Here is a 14,294-nt window from a genome sequence, read left to right on the forward strand (position 1 = left end):
TAGAATAGAGAACCCTTTCCAAAAGGTTTTCAATTTACTTTATCTAGATCCCTCAGAGGAATCACTATCTTTGGCAGCTATAGCCTCACAAAATTTATTTCTCATTATAAATAATAAGACTTGAAAGTAAAAATGACTCCTTGATCCAGGGCTGCAGAATGGATGTTGTGTTAGCAGGCGTGAAAACATTAATCTTGTCATACAACTCCATCAGAGCTCTTGGGTGACCAGGTACATTGTCAATGAGCAGTAATATTTTGAAAGGAATCTTTTTTCTGGGCAGTAGGTCCCAAAAGTGGGCTTAAAATAATAAACCATGTTATAAGATGATGTGCTGTCATCCAGGTTTTGTTCTATTTATAGAACTCAGTCAGAGTAGATTTAGCATACTACATAAGGGCCCTAGGATGTTTGGAATGGTAAATAAGAACTGGCTTTACCTTAAAGTCATCAGCCTGTCTTGAATTTTGAAGCCAGGCATTGACTTCTCCTCTGTAGCCATGAAAGTTCTAGATGGCATCTTCCAATAGAAGACCGTTTTGTCTACAGTGAAAATCTGTTACTTAGCGTTGCCACCTTCATCAGTTATCTTAGCTAGACTTTCTGGATAACTTGCTGCAGCTTGTACTTTTATGTTAATGGAGACGGTTTCTTTCCTTAAACCCCATGAACCAACTTCTCTGCTAGCTTCAAACTTTTTTCTGCAGCTTCGTCACCTCTCTCAGCCATCAGAGAATTGAAGAGTTAGGGCCTTGCTCTGGATTAGGTTTTGGCTTAAGGGAATGTTGTGGCTGGTTTCATTTTCTATTCAGACCACTAAAACTTTCTTTGTAACAGCAATAAGGCCATTTCGCTTTCTTATCATTTGTGTGTTTGCTGGAGTAGCACTTGTAGTTTCCTTCAAGAACTTTTCCTTTGCATTGACAGCTTGGCTATCTGACGCAACAGGCCCAGCTTTTGGCCTATCCTGGCTTTCAACATGCCTTTCTCACTAAGCTTGATTATTTCTAGCTTTTGATTTCAAAGTGAGAGACATGCAACTCTTCAATTATTAATTGACCTAATTTTATTTTTGTTCTGTGTCAAGAAATAGGGAGGCCTGAGGAGAGGGAGAGAGCTGGGGAGTCAGAGCACACATAACATTTATCCCCTAAGTTTGCCATCTTTTATAGGCACAGTTCATGGTGTCCCAAAACAAATTAAAGGAGTAACATCAAAGATCACAGATGACCATAACAGATATAATAATAAAGTTTGAAAGATTGCTAGAATTACCAAAACGTGACACAGAGACACAAAGTGAACACATGCTGTTAGAAAAATGGGCCAACAGACTTGCTCGATGCAGGTTTGCCACAAACCTTCAGTTTGTAAAAAAAAAGGAGAAGAAAATGCAGTATCTGCAAAGCACAATAAAGCAAAGTGCGGTAAAACAAGGGATGCCTGTACTGTACCACTGTTCCAGGGGCTAAGGGGTAAAGTGGTAAGCAACATATAATCCTATCTTCATGCTTACATTCTAGGGAGGAAGACATAATAAGCAAGTCTATAAATAGTTTAATTTGGGACAGTAATAAAATAATTTGCCATAAAGAATCTAACCAATGTTATTATCCGATGTCTTATTGAAACCAAGATTATTATCTTCGTGTCTTTTCCTCATCTACCAGTCCTAAAGATAACCAAAAATGGAATTGGTTGGTCTTCTCTATCACTTGTGCCAACTAGACTTACTCACCATCTTGAGTTTCTAGTTATATGTAGTTGATTTCATCAGGACATCCAGTATTTTCATAGTATCATTTTTGGTCAGATGGAGAAGTGGAAGCTGGATGATGCTAATTTTACTTTTCATTTGTTTATATATCACCATTTCCAAAAAGCATTTGAGACAACTAGATACAGCCTTCCCTATCTACTGTGGATCAGATTAGGTTTCTTACCCTTCCCATCCAATATTGTATTACAAGTTAGCTAGTCATGTGCCTGTCACCGCTACTGGCCTGACCTTTTAGAGTAGGATTCTGTCTTATTTATCTTTGAATCCCCAATACCTGGTACTGTGACTCACATAGCAAATGCTCAATAAATTTTTTCTTGGGTGTATTCATAGCTGACCAATCACCTTGACCAAATAGTGTAAAGGACCATTGAGTGATGGTGGTAGTAACTAATCTGAAAGTTGTTCTAGAGAACAAGGAGGCTGTTCTTTCTGCGCCTTTCAGTGGTGGTTCTCAGTTTGAGGTAAGTGAGCTTCAAAAATTGTCTGTCTATAAAAACTTCAAACAAGCAGACAGGTGCCCTAGCCCTCCCAAGCTTCAGTGGGCACATCCAGGGCAGGCGTCTGTGGTTTATTAAGCTCCACAGGTGACTCTGATGTGCCATCCTTCAGAAGCACTGTCTTGGAGGTACAGTAGCTATCTGCCTCTTAGTGGTAAGGGTAGATGATGCTGGCTTTTTGTTATTTTCCTGTCCTTAAGGCAGGAGTTCTAGTCAGTTGCAATGAATGGAGACTGATATAAGCTGCCTCAAGTGATCCAAGTATGTGGAGTAATGTTAATCCAAGGATAGAAAACAAGTACAGTTCAGCCTCATGAGAACTAGAAAATTCAGGAACTGAGACTTTCCTCTCCCTTTCTTGGGCCACAAAGCTTTGTTTCTGTTTCTCATTGCCTCGGGTTGCATGTAGCAGGGATGAAACTATTTGGCCATTTCAGTCAGCAAACACAGCTAAAGGGCCACAGTTTCTCATTTTCCCAATTACAAATCCTTGGGAGAGAAATCTAATCCTAAATCACTTTTTAGAGCCAGGCCACAAAAACAGACCCCAGTCTTTGGGGGACAGTGAATAACACGGTGTCAGAATTCGGCTGTACCCATTCAACAGGTACTATTCCTAGGGAAAGTGCATATTCCCTGACAAGGAGGTAACAGAACAGATACTCAAAATGTTTTGACAGAAGGGATAATGCTAAACAAAGTATCCTTATGAAGAAAGAATCGTATCTCAAGAACTTATTCCAGACTGAACAAGCAAGGCTAAAGAAGGATTAAGAAGCAAAAATGTACAACTGCTCAAATCAGACTTGGGATGGGGAAGAGGAATAAGAAAATTAATTAAAGGGCTCTTAAATGTTGGGGAGAACAAAACAAAAACTAAGTAGTAACGTCTGACTCACCTGCAGCCACTCAAGACTACTATTGAATCAAAGAATAGTAGGAGTTAGCTGCTGCTGTCTTTTAAAAACTCATTTTGGATGCACAGCTGGGTCTAGAATAATCACCTGTAATTGAAGGTAAAGACATCTATATTCTTCCTCTTACCTTATGGAATTTCTGATGTTCCATTGATCTTTTTTTTTTTTTTTTTTTTTTCCATTCAAGAGGATATCAAATTGTTTATTGATTACACATGATAATGGATGATACAAAAGCTTCATTTCCCATCTATAACTTCATCTAGTACCATTATTCAATTTAGATATACTGCATAGGATGTGCCAACAATCATTTTTATAACCAAATGAAATTCTGTAAGTTTGCTTGGGTGACCCTTTTAACTGATTATTGATCTTTTCAAAGGCCAGAGAGAAAAAGCAAATGTGATGATAACCCTTTCCAATTATGAACATAATGTAGTAATGTCCCTTTGCCACTGCAAAAAGTCATTTTATGAGGTTATCTGTAATTTTTGAGAATGTTAGTTCACTGACTAGGTTAAAACTTTAAGGGCCAGAAAGGTGTGAATGAAGTTGACAAGTGGCCAAAGGAAAAGATTGGTTAAAAAAAAAAAAAAAAAAAATCACTTCAAGAGGTCTGACAAAGACGCCGTTACCGAACTTGGCAGCCTGAGGGGCATCAAGCGGTTTCAGAATTTGATTCTCAAGTTAAGGGGTGTTTGGTAACCACAGCATCACCAGAGAGCTGCAGAGGAGCAACATGAATGGGGAGCTCAGCCAGGAAGACCCACCCCATGGCTCAGGTCTCCAACCTAAGGTGGAGAGCTAGAATACAGGATTCTTGGCCAGGCTGTGCGAAGCTGACTAGACATGTTGTCCTGAAGCTCTTAATCTGTTACATAAGGGCTCTGGTAATGAAGAGACACTTGAAGTTGAATGCTAAGATTTCCTCACACAAATGATATTATTACACGTCTCACACAGGTAAATATTGCACATCACTCCTTTATTATACTGATCTGGAAAAAAGATTTAGTACAGTTATGCTCAAACTTTAGTACTGAGCCCAAGTGGTAGGGCCAAGCAACCAGAACATGATTCAGAAATCAGACACAGTGAAAGACAACTTGGACATGATCAAGGGACATTTCACTGTCACAAAACAGTGGAGAGAGGGATTCTAAAATACACAGTAGGATCAACTCCTATCCCCCGTAGAAGTCAAGGAGCTTACCCCACAGTGGTGAAAGGAATGGCTTTTCTTCTGATGACCACATACGGAACTATTATTTCAACTGCCACTAGAGACCCTAGACGGGTTTTTGTATTATTTATATATATTTTGTAAAAGTAAATGCAACACGTAAACATTCAGGGTTGATCCCAACCTTCTGGAGCCAGCTCCTCTGGGGTCAGGGAAGGAATAAGTTGTTGTCTTTTTTAAAAATCACCATGCAGGTTACATTCATCCTCCACTGGAATGACTAGAGCCCCCCAGACAGTGACAACTACAGAACAGTACAGCCTCCCAGGGACAGGAATAGACGCTCTTGCTTCCCCTCATTGGTCACACCTTAGCATGGTTCCTCCCTATCTCATGCTCAAGCAGGTCCTTAGTAAACAAGCCACTAACAAAAACCCCAGGGTCACTAGCTGGGCCCTGGACTGAGGACCCATGCCCTAGAGGAGCCATTCTGACTAGATTGTATAAGTGGAGTGGGTGCAGGAAACTAAATGACTGAAATGAAAATGGGACCACTGGTCCCCATCTGCAGCTACAACAACTCAAAATGCCTACAGATGTGGTGACTGTGACAAGTGTAGGGGTCAGGTATAGAGGAATGGGATGGGCACAGGGAGGGCGATTCTTGGGATAGTAGTCTGCCGGCTCGCCTTCACTTCTTGGCCTTGCCCTGGGCAGCCACAGCTTCCATGGCCTTACGCACGGTCTCTTCATCTCCTAGGAACTGCATGGGCTTGATGGGCTTCAAGTTCTTGTCCAACTCATAGACAATTGGAATACCAGTGGGCAGATTTAGCTCCATGATAGCCTCTTCAGAGAGACCTGAAAACATCCAATATGATCAGCCAAGTAAAACATGAGTCCACATCACCTCCCAAGCTAACAAAGGACTTGGCTAGGAATTAAAATTAACAAGCCCCTTTCACCCATCTTCTGAACTTTGTAATAGTAGAACTATCACCCAAGGAATTGCCCCCAATACTTATTTCTCAGCAATAAAACTGAAAAGGAAGAAAGAAGTATGAAAAGATATGCAAGATTCTAAGATGGGCCACCAAGAAACTACAGAAAGGTGTGTGCTGCAGATACCTCGACCTAAGTGGGATCTGGAAACAAAATTCTACACATCTCAAATTTAGTCCCATCCAGCCTGCCAAAAATCAGGTCATGGCCTGTAGGCCCGCAAGGGTGAAACAATTTTAAGATGCCAATTCAGATTCACATGGGACACTGTGCCAAGTTGTGACTAAGGAGGATCTTATCAGCAGTTTCAATTAGCAATCCTAGTCTATAGTTGGGAGTCTCAGGCTTTAATGTGTACCAAGTCACTTGGGGGATAGATGCCAGTCTGGGGTGTGACCTGAGGTTCTGCATGTTTAGCAAGCCCTGAGCACATGTGGCTGTTGCTGCTCTGCAGACCCCACTTTCAGAAGCAAAGGGTGAGGGTTGCTTTTCCACTAGGAGTTGATCTAGACCATCTCTCCAAGGCTTTCAATATGTCCAACCCATTCCTTGAAGGTGTCCTTTGTACCAGTGGCTGCTTTGTTTTATCCCTCAAGAGCCCCTCCAAAAAATGTACATACCCTCCAGATGCTTGACAATGCCCCGAAGACTATTGCCATGAGCTGCAATCAATACCCGTTTCCCCTCCTTGATATGGGGAACTATTTCTTCATTCCAAAAAGGCAGGGCTCTGGCAATAGTGTCCTTCAGACTCTCACAGGAGGGTAGCTGATCTTCAGTGAGGTCTGCATACCTGCGATCCTAAACAAACAAAAAAATCCAAGCTTACTAATTATTAGCAGTGACATTTGTTAAATGGCTTCAGAATTTATCAGTATATCAATTCTGACCACTTCTCATCCCCTAAAGGATTATAGTGATGGAAGAAGGTCCCTCACCAGGATGTAGAATGCTGCTGAGAGCTTGGGAAAGGGGATAATTATTATCCCCTCCTCCCTTTCCCATTACCCACCACTGGGAAGATTAACAGTTCAAAAGAAACATAGCTTAGAAAAGCAAGAAATTAAGTTATGCAATAAGGCTCTTCCCAATTTCCTTTAACTTGCAGTTTGCTTAGGAAGACCTTAAGACTCTGGATGGGTTTTATAAAATATGGCAAAGGAGGTATAAATTCTTAGATCAGCAACATAAACTATAAATCTTAACAAGTGAAGGCCACTTCCTTGGAGAAACGGAGGCTACAACTAACTTATCATAAATTTTAAGCTTAATATGGCTAAGCAGACATTAACAGATGTTAAAAAGAGTGGGGCCCAGATTCTAATTCCCTGATCCTGGGCAGAGTAAACCAAAGCTCAGTTTGTTCATACCTTACTGATGTTGCTGTAGAAGGGATGGTCAGGCTCCATTGGCGGTGGCGGGACATCATAGGAGCGCCTCCAGATCTTAACCTGGGCTTCGCCATGCTTGGCAGCAGTTTCTGCTTTATTGAGGCCAGTCAGACCCCCATAGTGCCGCTCATTGAGGCGCCAAGTCCTCACTACTGGCAGCCACATCTGATCAATGGCTTCCAGCACAGTCCAGAGGGTCCGGATTGCTCTCTTCTGCACTGAGGTGAAGCAGATGTCAAACTCATAGCCAGCATCTGGAAATTTTAAGTTCACAGAGATAAGCTAATCAGGTACACTCCGAGCCAGAATTTTCTTACACATAAATCTTTACAGGTAGTCCAAATGAACATTATTTGGCCAAATGTTTTACTTTGTATACCCTAGCAAGAAATAGAATATTCTGCCTATGTTGCTTATGTTGCAGTTGACAATATACCCATTTGTTCCCCAATAGGCTTACATGCACTGTCAACCAGCTAACTTAAGGCCTGTGCCATTTATCCTATCCCTAAAATGCTGTGCTTAGGCAAACTTTTTTTCTTTGCTTTGCTTAGGCAAAATTTATTTCTGCTTCAATTTTTTTGGGAAAAGGATACTCAAAACTAATAAATAATAATAGCTAACATTTCTACAGGGCTTACCATTTGTCAGGCGCTGGACTAAATGCTTTGTACGTATTTTTTATTTAGTCCTCATAACAATCCTATGAGCTTCCATCCTCATAACCCATTTTACCAGATAAGGAAAATAAAGACTAAAGGAGTCAAGCAAATTATCTCATGTCATAGGTACTACCCGAGAGATTAAAAACCATGCTGTAATTTTTCACAATAGCCAAAAGGTGGAAGCAACCCAAGTGTCCATCAACAGATCAGTGGATAAACAAAATGTGGTGTGTGTGTGTGTGTATACACACACACACACACACAGAATGGAATATTTTTCAGCCATAAAAAGAAATGAAATGCTAATACATACTACAACATGGATGAACTATGAAAACATTATGTTGAGTGAAACAAGCCAGGCAAAAGGACAAATTTTGTATGATTTCTCTTATATGAAATATTTAGAATAAGCAAATTCATAGACACAGAAAGAAGAATAGTGGTTACCAAGGGCTGGGGGCAGGAGGGAATAGGGAGTTACTGCTTAACGAGTATGAGTTTCTGTTCGGGATGATGAAAATGTTCTGGAAGTAGTGGTGAAGGTTACACAACAATGTCAATGTACTGAACGTCACAGAATTGTACACTTAAAAGTGGTTAAAATTATTTTTATACAGGCTTTACCATTAATAAAAAATTAAACCAAAAAACCCAGTCTGTGTGACTCCAAAATCTAACTCATCACCACCATCTCTATTCCCTTTTTCCTACCCCCTGAAGATCCTGGTGTTTGTATTACAGTTAGAACTGTCACTTCTGATAGATAATTACTAATATCTTTCAGCCCTCTCTGCCTCTGTTCTAGGAGAAATGGAATTCTGAGCTTCCAACAATCAGGACATACTAGCAAGAGCTTGGAGGATGCTAATATAACTTGACTTCAGTTTGTTGCATGATACTACATTTTCACTATGGGGTATGGAAATCACATCACCATTTTAATCCATGGTTCTTCCCTGCTACAGTCACAGGGCCAGCCTATTCCCTAGTATCCTCAGAAGAGTACACCCACCTTAGGTTTAGGAGAAGCCACTCACTGGTTAATGAGCAAATGTTGTACACTAAGACTGCCCAGTTGATTTATAAATGGTTCTCTTCTCCATACACAGTATTTGTTGAGGAGGAGGGGTAGCAATCAAGACTTAAGTTATGTAGGCCCTAACAATAGGTTACAGTCTTATTTCATGTTTCAAAGAAAGATTATTCTTCCTCCCAATAAAAGCTTTTAATGGGGAGATGGCCCTTTCCTTATATAGTAGGCCAGTAAAACACGCCTGTTTCCCATGAGGCTACAAGGCCCTGTTCAAAACTCACCACAAACTTCCTGGATATTGCCTCATACTGAGGTTGGCAACAGTAACTCATAAAATGTGAAGTGAATTTTCCTGTCAGTCATTTCATCAAGAATGCTGCCAATCCGAATTAGACCAATGGGAGCAAGGAGGATTAATCACCAGGGAAACCCACGGAGCCTCAGGACAAGTCCTAGTCTGACTCCATTTCCCTCTCCTCCCTAACCTTAAGGGGAGGAATGGCTCCCCAACAAAAGGCTGAGTCACCAGGAAGTGAATATCCATAGTGCAAGCCTCAACTCCCATGTTGAAGAGCTACTGGCTGTTTCACTGCAATTATATCCACTTGAAATGGAGTGTCTCATTTTGGTTATACAAATAGGTCCCCAAGGAGAAACAGCTTCCCTTAGGACCCTTTAACAGAGAATGCACAAGGATCAGTAGAATAATGCTTAAGCAGAAAGCTTTTTTTCCTTTAACATGCTCATTAAACAAAAGTATAGCTTAGGGACACCCCCAGGAACACGACTGGACAGCGTGTGGACTCCAGCCTCCCCCAGGAAATCCCGTTTCTCAGCAGTAAGGTTTCTCCCTGGCTCCCACCTGAAGTCAGATCAGGATCTTAGAAAACCAACCATCACTGAAAGGATCGATGAATTTAATATACTTTAGATCTTTTATAGCATTAAATTACTCATAGTGGTCTTCATCATTCAGAGTTTTGCTTTTAGTCTTTCATTGTTAACACAACCATCTTGGATGCCCATACTAGATGTTAAAAATGTAAATGAGCTTTTACCTAAATACTAATGCTACCATGATTTACTTAAAAACTGAAATAGTATGAATATTTTACAGAAAGACTACAAGTTTAACCATTTAATCAGTCTTAAATAGAGGAGAGCTGCAACCTGCTTTGTCCTGGGCTAGTAATCAGCAAATCACCCCAGACCCATAAAGTTCTTCCTGCCAAAAAGCTGAAGAAAATGGCCTCCTCTGTCGGAACTTTCCTCTTTCCCTGCCTCTCCTGAACCATATGAGGTCACACCAGGCTATCCCAATGCTTTCACACACCACAGCATAATGTTTCCCAGACTTTCCAAAGCTCTGCTTCATATCAAAAGGCTCTGTAGTGAAAGGAAAAAGCTAGAGAGTAACATGGGGCCAAATAGCTGTTCCCCATCATTCAGGCATCAATGACCCTTTTAAAGGGTCAGAAAGAGCAAGGCTGGACCTGGCCTTGCTAATCAGTGGAAGTACCACCTCAGCCTAGAGATTCTTTGAATAGCAGAGTAGCAGGACATGACTGCTTCCTTATTAGCTTGCCAAAATCAGGGAGAGCTGTCCGCAGGAGGCAGCAAGCGCTGGTAGGCACATGTTATCTCACTTCCGCCTTTGCCCAGCGTCCTTGGACAAGAGCCCACCAGCTCCTCACACCTACTCGTCCCTCAACCCCAGAACTGAGGCAAGGTCACTGGACTAGGAATAAAAAGAGAGGACCTTTCTGTTTGGGGTGATGAAAAGGTTTTGGTATTTGATGGTGGTGATGTAATTAACACCACTGAATTGTATTCTTGAAAATTATTACCACAATAAAAATTTAAAAGGAGAAAAAAAGATATGACCTTGGACAAGTCGTTTTTCCAGTTCTCACTTCTCTCAACGATAAAAGGGAGTCAGGAAGAAACGGGAAAGAGGAAAATAAAATCTGTCAACTTTATGGCATTGTAGAGAGGATCAACTCAAATCATTCATTCATTCCTTCATTCACTCAATTACATTTGTAGACACAAATCGACACCGTATTTGTGGAACGCCGCTGATCAACACACCCCTACACAAGCACGCGGATTTCGTGGTATCTCGAAGCCTGACGGCCTCCCCCTCCCCCTCAGCGCAGCGTCGCTACCCTCCCCACTGCCAGGGACCAGCGTGTGGCCTGCCGTTTCACTAGCATCCACGGCCAAGCTCTGAGGCTTGGTTCCAGCTGCTGTAAGACACGAGTGCCAGCCCTCACCAAACTGTTTTGGCCCAGGGGGGAGCCTAAAGTCCTGGCCGCCGCAAGTGGCTCCCTTCTGGGGCAGCCCGTACCCAGTTATTAAATGCTTAGAGTAAAAAGAGGAAGAATTTCGCAAGGTGGTGTGTGGTGGAGAAAGCAATGGGCGGCGGAGCGAACGGCCTGGGTCCTCTTCCTAACGCGGCCCCTCACTCCACTGGATGACCTTCACCAAGTCTATTCCTAGCCCTGAGCCCGTTTTCTCAACTGCAAAATTAACTGCTGGTGTCATGACGTCCGAGGCTTCGGCCCTCTCTTGAAGGAGCGCGGATGCCAGCAGGGTGACCCCGAGCGGTGGACGCCAGGGCCCTCCGAGACCAGAGATCAGAAACCGGGGCCTTTCGGAGCCCCCACAGCCCGCTCCGCTCCTTACCTTGCAGCGCCTGACCGCCGCGCTTCGCCTCCTCACGCCCTGTTGGGCTCAAGTCGGCGTCATACCAGCCACTGAAACGGTTCTCCAGGTTCCAGGTGCTCTCGCCGTGCCGGATCAGCACTAACTTATAGGCGGCCATGAGAGCGGCTTCAGGATGATGCGCGAACTAGAGCTCGCCGAGATTCTGAAGTCGCGGCCAACCCCCACCAGCCGCGCTTGCGCACTCGCGCCACACCGTCCGGCTTCCGCGCACTTTTTCATCCAAATCTTTCCACTCGCTCGGGTCCGCCCACCGCCTGCCTGGTGTGCGCATGCGCCCCATGACTTCGCTGCGGCTGCGGAGGGAGGGAGCGCACTCGAGGACGCCAGGGCGCATGCGGCATTCGCCGCCGACCTCCGCATCCGCACGGCGGTCACGGAGCGCACGTAAGCACGCCAGGGGCGGCTGGACCTGCGGACGGCCGGCGAGTACTTTGACGGGGTTGTTGGAGAGTCACCCTGCTCTCCTGTTATTATTATTAGCATACATAAGCCTTTCGTTGTAGGAATATGACCCGTATCATTTGCACAACTCTTTACCTTTGCCGAGTGACTGTCATCTGTAGTTGCAGAGAGTTTGATTCACACACCTGTGAATCTTAACGCTTCTATTTTACTTGCTTTGTGATTTGAGCAGGTCGCATAACTAATTTCTCTCAGCCTCATCCCTAAAATTGTCATAATACTCCAGACCTGGTATTACTGTGCACTTTCTACCTGGGAAGTGCACAGTAAATAGTTGTTACTATTGCTATCTCATTCGAGTCAGACGCAGATCTTTTTATTTCTATTTTATAGATAAGGAAACTGATTTCTGACTCTAGCCAGCACGGGGTTATTGGTACCCTTCTGTCTACAGCCTCTCACAAGCCTCAAGTAAATGCTTCCAACAGTGAAGCAAACTCTAAGGCCCTTCAGAACATTGCAGAAAGGAGTGAAACAGTGCCTGTTCCTCTCCTCCTCCCAATCAGCAGTTTAAATATCTGCTTATCTGGACAACTCTGTCCTGCCCATGCCACTGTCTTCAGGTTTACTTCAATTTAACCACTTTTTTGAGCACCAAACATGAGCCTAGCAGACTTGTGTAGTTCCTGCCCTGCAAGGCAGCAAAGTATGAATAAGAACCACATGGAAACAGTTAACAATAAAACTATGCTGTGTGCTATATTTTAACAGATGTAGAAAAGTTTCTAACATGCACTCGATAAAGCACTTATGCCAGCAGTGTTATAAATGCTTTATGAGCCTTAACTCACCTAATCTTCATATCCTCATAATCACTCTGAGATGGGTACTATCATTGTCCCCATTTTTAGATGAGAAAACCGAGGCATGAGGTAATTTGCCCAGGGTTACAGGAACCAGGATCCAAGCCTAGGCTAGCCAATGTCCAAGTCCATGCTATTACCTAGGATGCTCTACTGCCTCTGCAATTTTGTTGCATTTTGAGGTATTTATTGACTATTAAGAGTGGGAAGGATTTGAGAGGCAGAGAAAAGACACTGTGGGGACAACATGAATCAAAATGCACAAGACTAGTTTGAAGAGAGGAAATCCTAATAGCTACTTTTAGTGAGAGTTTAGTGCATTAAGTGTTCTACATGTATTATCTCAACTCTCCAGCCTTTGTATCATGTAGGTACTATTATAGCTCCACAGGTGAGAAAACCCAGGCCCAGAGAAATAATTCGTCCAAAGTCACAGCTAGATAGTGGAGGAAAAACCTGGTCAAGCCTCCCTCCTCAGCACCTGTGAGGAGATGGAATTCAGTGACTGGAGAGGTGAGACTGGGAGGAGAGCAAGCAGGGCTGCAAAGCTACAACTGCCCTCAAAGGCCTCCTGGTTCAATTCTCCAGGCATGGCCCCCATAGGGGGCCTCCAGAGAAGACTTCCTTTTAGGAAGTTCTCTCTGGTCATTCCTGCTGCTTGATCATCCTTATCCTGATGTCCAGGGCCTCCAAGGGAGAGGTTTTCCATCCTTAACCTTGCTGAATAAAAGTCAAAATCAAGAAGGCAAAAAGTACAAAATAAAAAAAGATTTCCTGAAGGGTACCACATCAGAGGGCATGAGACTGGGGGCACACGGACAGACTTCCCTATAGCAGCAAGATACCTGGAGGGTTTGACTGCCCTACTGGGATCATAACAGGACAGATAACTAAGACTCTGGGCAGGAGGCAAGGGCATCTTTGCTACTGGCCTTGGGAAAGAGCTAGGGAATCCTACTTTATTTCCTTCACCACCATCTTCTTCATCCTGAAGGAATCTCTCATCTCCTGGGAATTCTCATGAACTCTGGGAACTTTGTGCACCTCACAGGATACCTACCTTGGATCATCAGAGTGTTTCTATGTAGGCATCAGATCTCCAACTCTGCTACAAACTCCTTGAAGTTGGACACCACATCTTAACTATTTTACACACTCACACACACACTTGCATGTAGTATTATGCCTTAGCCCTTGGTTGGACTCCTCCACTACAAGTCTACTTCCTGCCATTTCCCATTCACATTTTACAGATGAGAAAATTGAGGTGAACCATTCAAAAGAGTAGGAGAAGAGCAGGGGACCAGATTTATCAGTGAGAAGTCAGAAATGATCTCCAGGGCAGGGCCCCAAAGATGGGCCTTGCTGTGTCAGGAAGAGAGAGGCAGGTGCCCAGAGAGATCAGTAGAGGGAGTGGGATGGAAGGTTCTGCCCGCACACATGGTGAGGAACATGTAGAAGGCTTTGTAGCAAGAAGCCAGAAATTCTGGGCAGAGATGGGAATCCATTTAGCATCTATCACAGCATCACAAATCTGGGAGGAAGCTTAGAGCCTGTCAAACCAAAAAGGTTTCTCAAATGTCAGAAAAGGGTAAGGGTGAACCAATGTGTTTTGCCCTTCACTGCTTTTTAAATTTTAAACTTTTTAAATACTTTATAACCTCCAGGGCTGTTACAAAAATAATACAAACCCCATGCAATCTCCCCATTCCCCCTGCTCCTGGCAACCTGTACTTTATTTTTGTCTCTATGAGTTTGCATATTCTCTGATTTTTTTTTTTTGTAGTTACTATGGGCCTTATATTTAATATCCTAAATCTGT

The 14,294-nt window shown here is 43.1% G+C and overlaps 1 protein-coding gene across 1 annotated transcript; it reads right to left on the reverse strand.

Moving 5' to 3' along the window:
- Nucleotides 1–4,166: 4,166 nt before the first annotated feature.
- PGAM1 (phosphoglycerate mutase 1) lies at nucleotides 4,167–11,380 on the reverse strand. Its single transcript, XM_037805072.1, has 4 exons — nucleotides 11,166–11,380; nucleotides 6,756–7,030; nucleotides 6,006–6,186; nucleotides 4,167–5,244 (listed from the first exon to the last, which is right to left on the reverse strand). Exons 1-4 carry the CDS (start codon nucleotides 11,302–11,304, stop codon nucleotides 5,075–5,077), a joined length of 765 nt encoding a protein of 254 aa, XP_037661000.1. The 5' UTR covers nucleotides 11,305–11,380; the 3' UTR covers nucleotides 4,167–5,074.
- Between the last annotated feature and the right edge of the window lie 2,914 nt (nucleotides 11,381–14,294).

Source organism: Choloepus didactylus, chromosome 15 (assembly GCF_015220235.1).
Source record: "Choloepus didactylus isolate mChoDid1 chromosome 15, mChoDid1.pri, whole genome shotgun sequence".
NCBI classification, from domain to species: Eukaryota; Metazoa; Chordata; class Mammalia; order Pilosa; family Megalonychidae; genus Choloepus; species Choloepus didactylus.

Bases quoted from the DNA above. Each gene is read 5' to 3' on its own strand.
- PGAM1 (XM_037805072.1), bottom strand. From the start codon at position 11,304: ATGGCCGCCTATAAGTTAGTGCTGATCCGGCACGGCGAGAGCACCTGG. The intron at 6,187-6,755 runs GTATGAACAAAC...TTGTTTGTTTAG, and splicing joins TCTACAGCAACATCAGTAAG to GATCGCAGGTATGCAGACCT. The intron at 5,245-6,005 runs GTATGTACATTT...GGATGTTTTCAG, and splicing joins CATTGTCAAGCATCTGGAGG to GTCTCTCTGAAGAGGCTATC.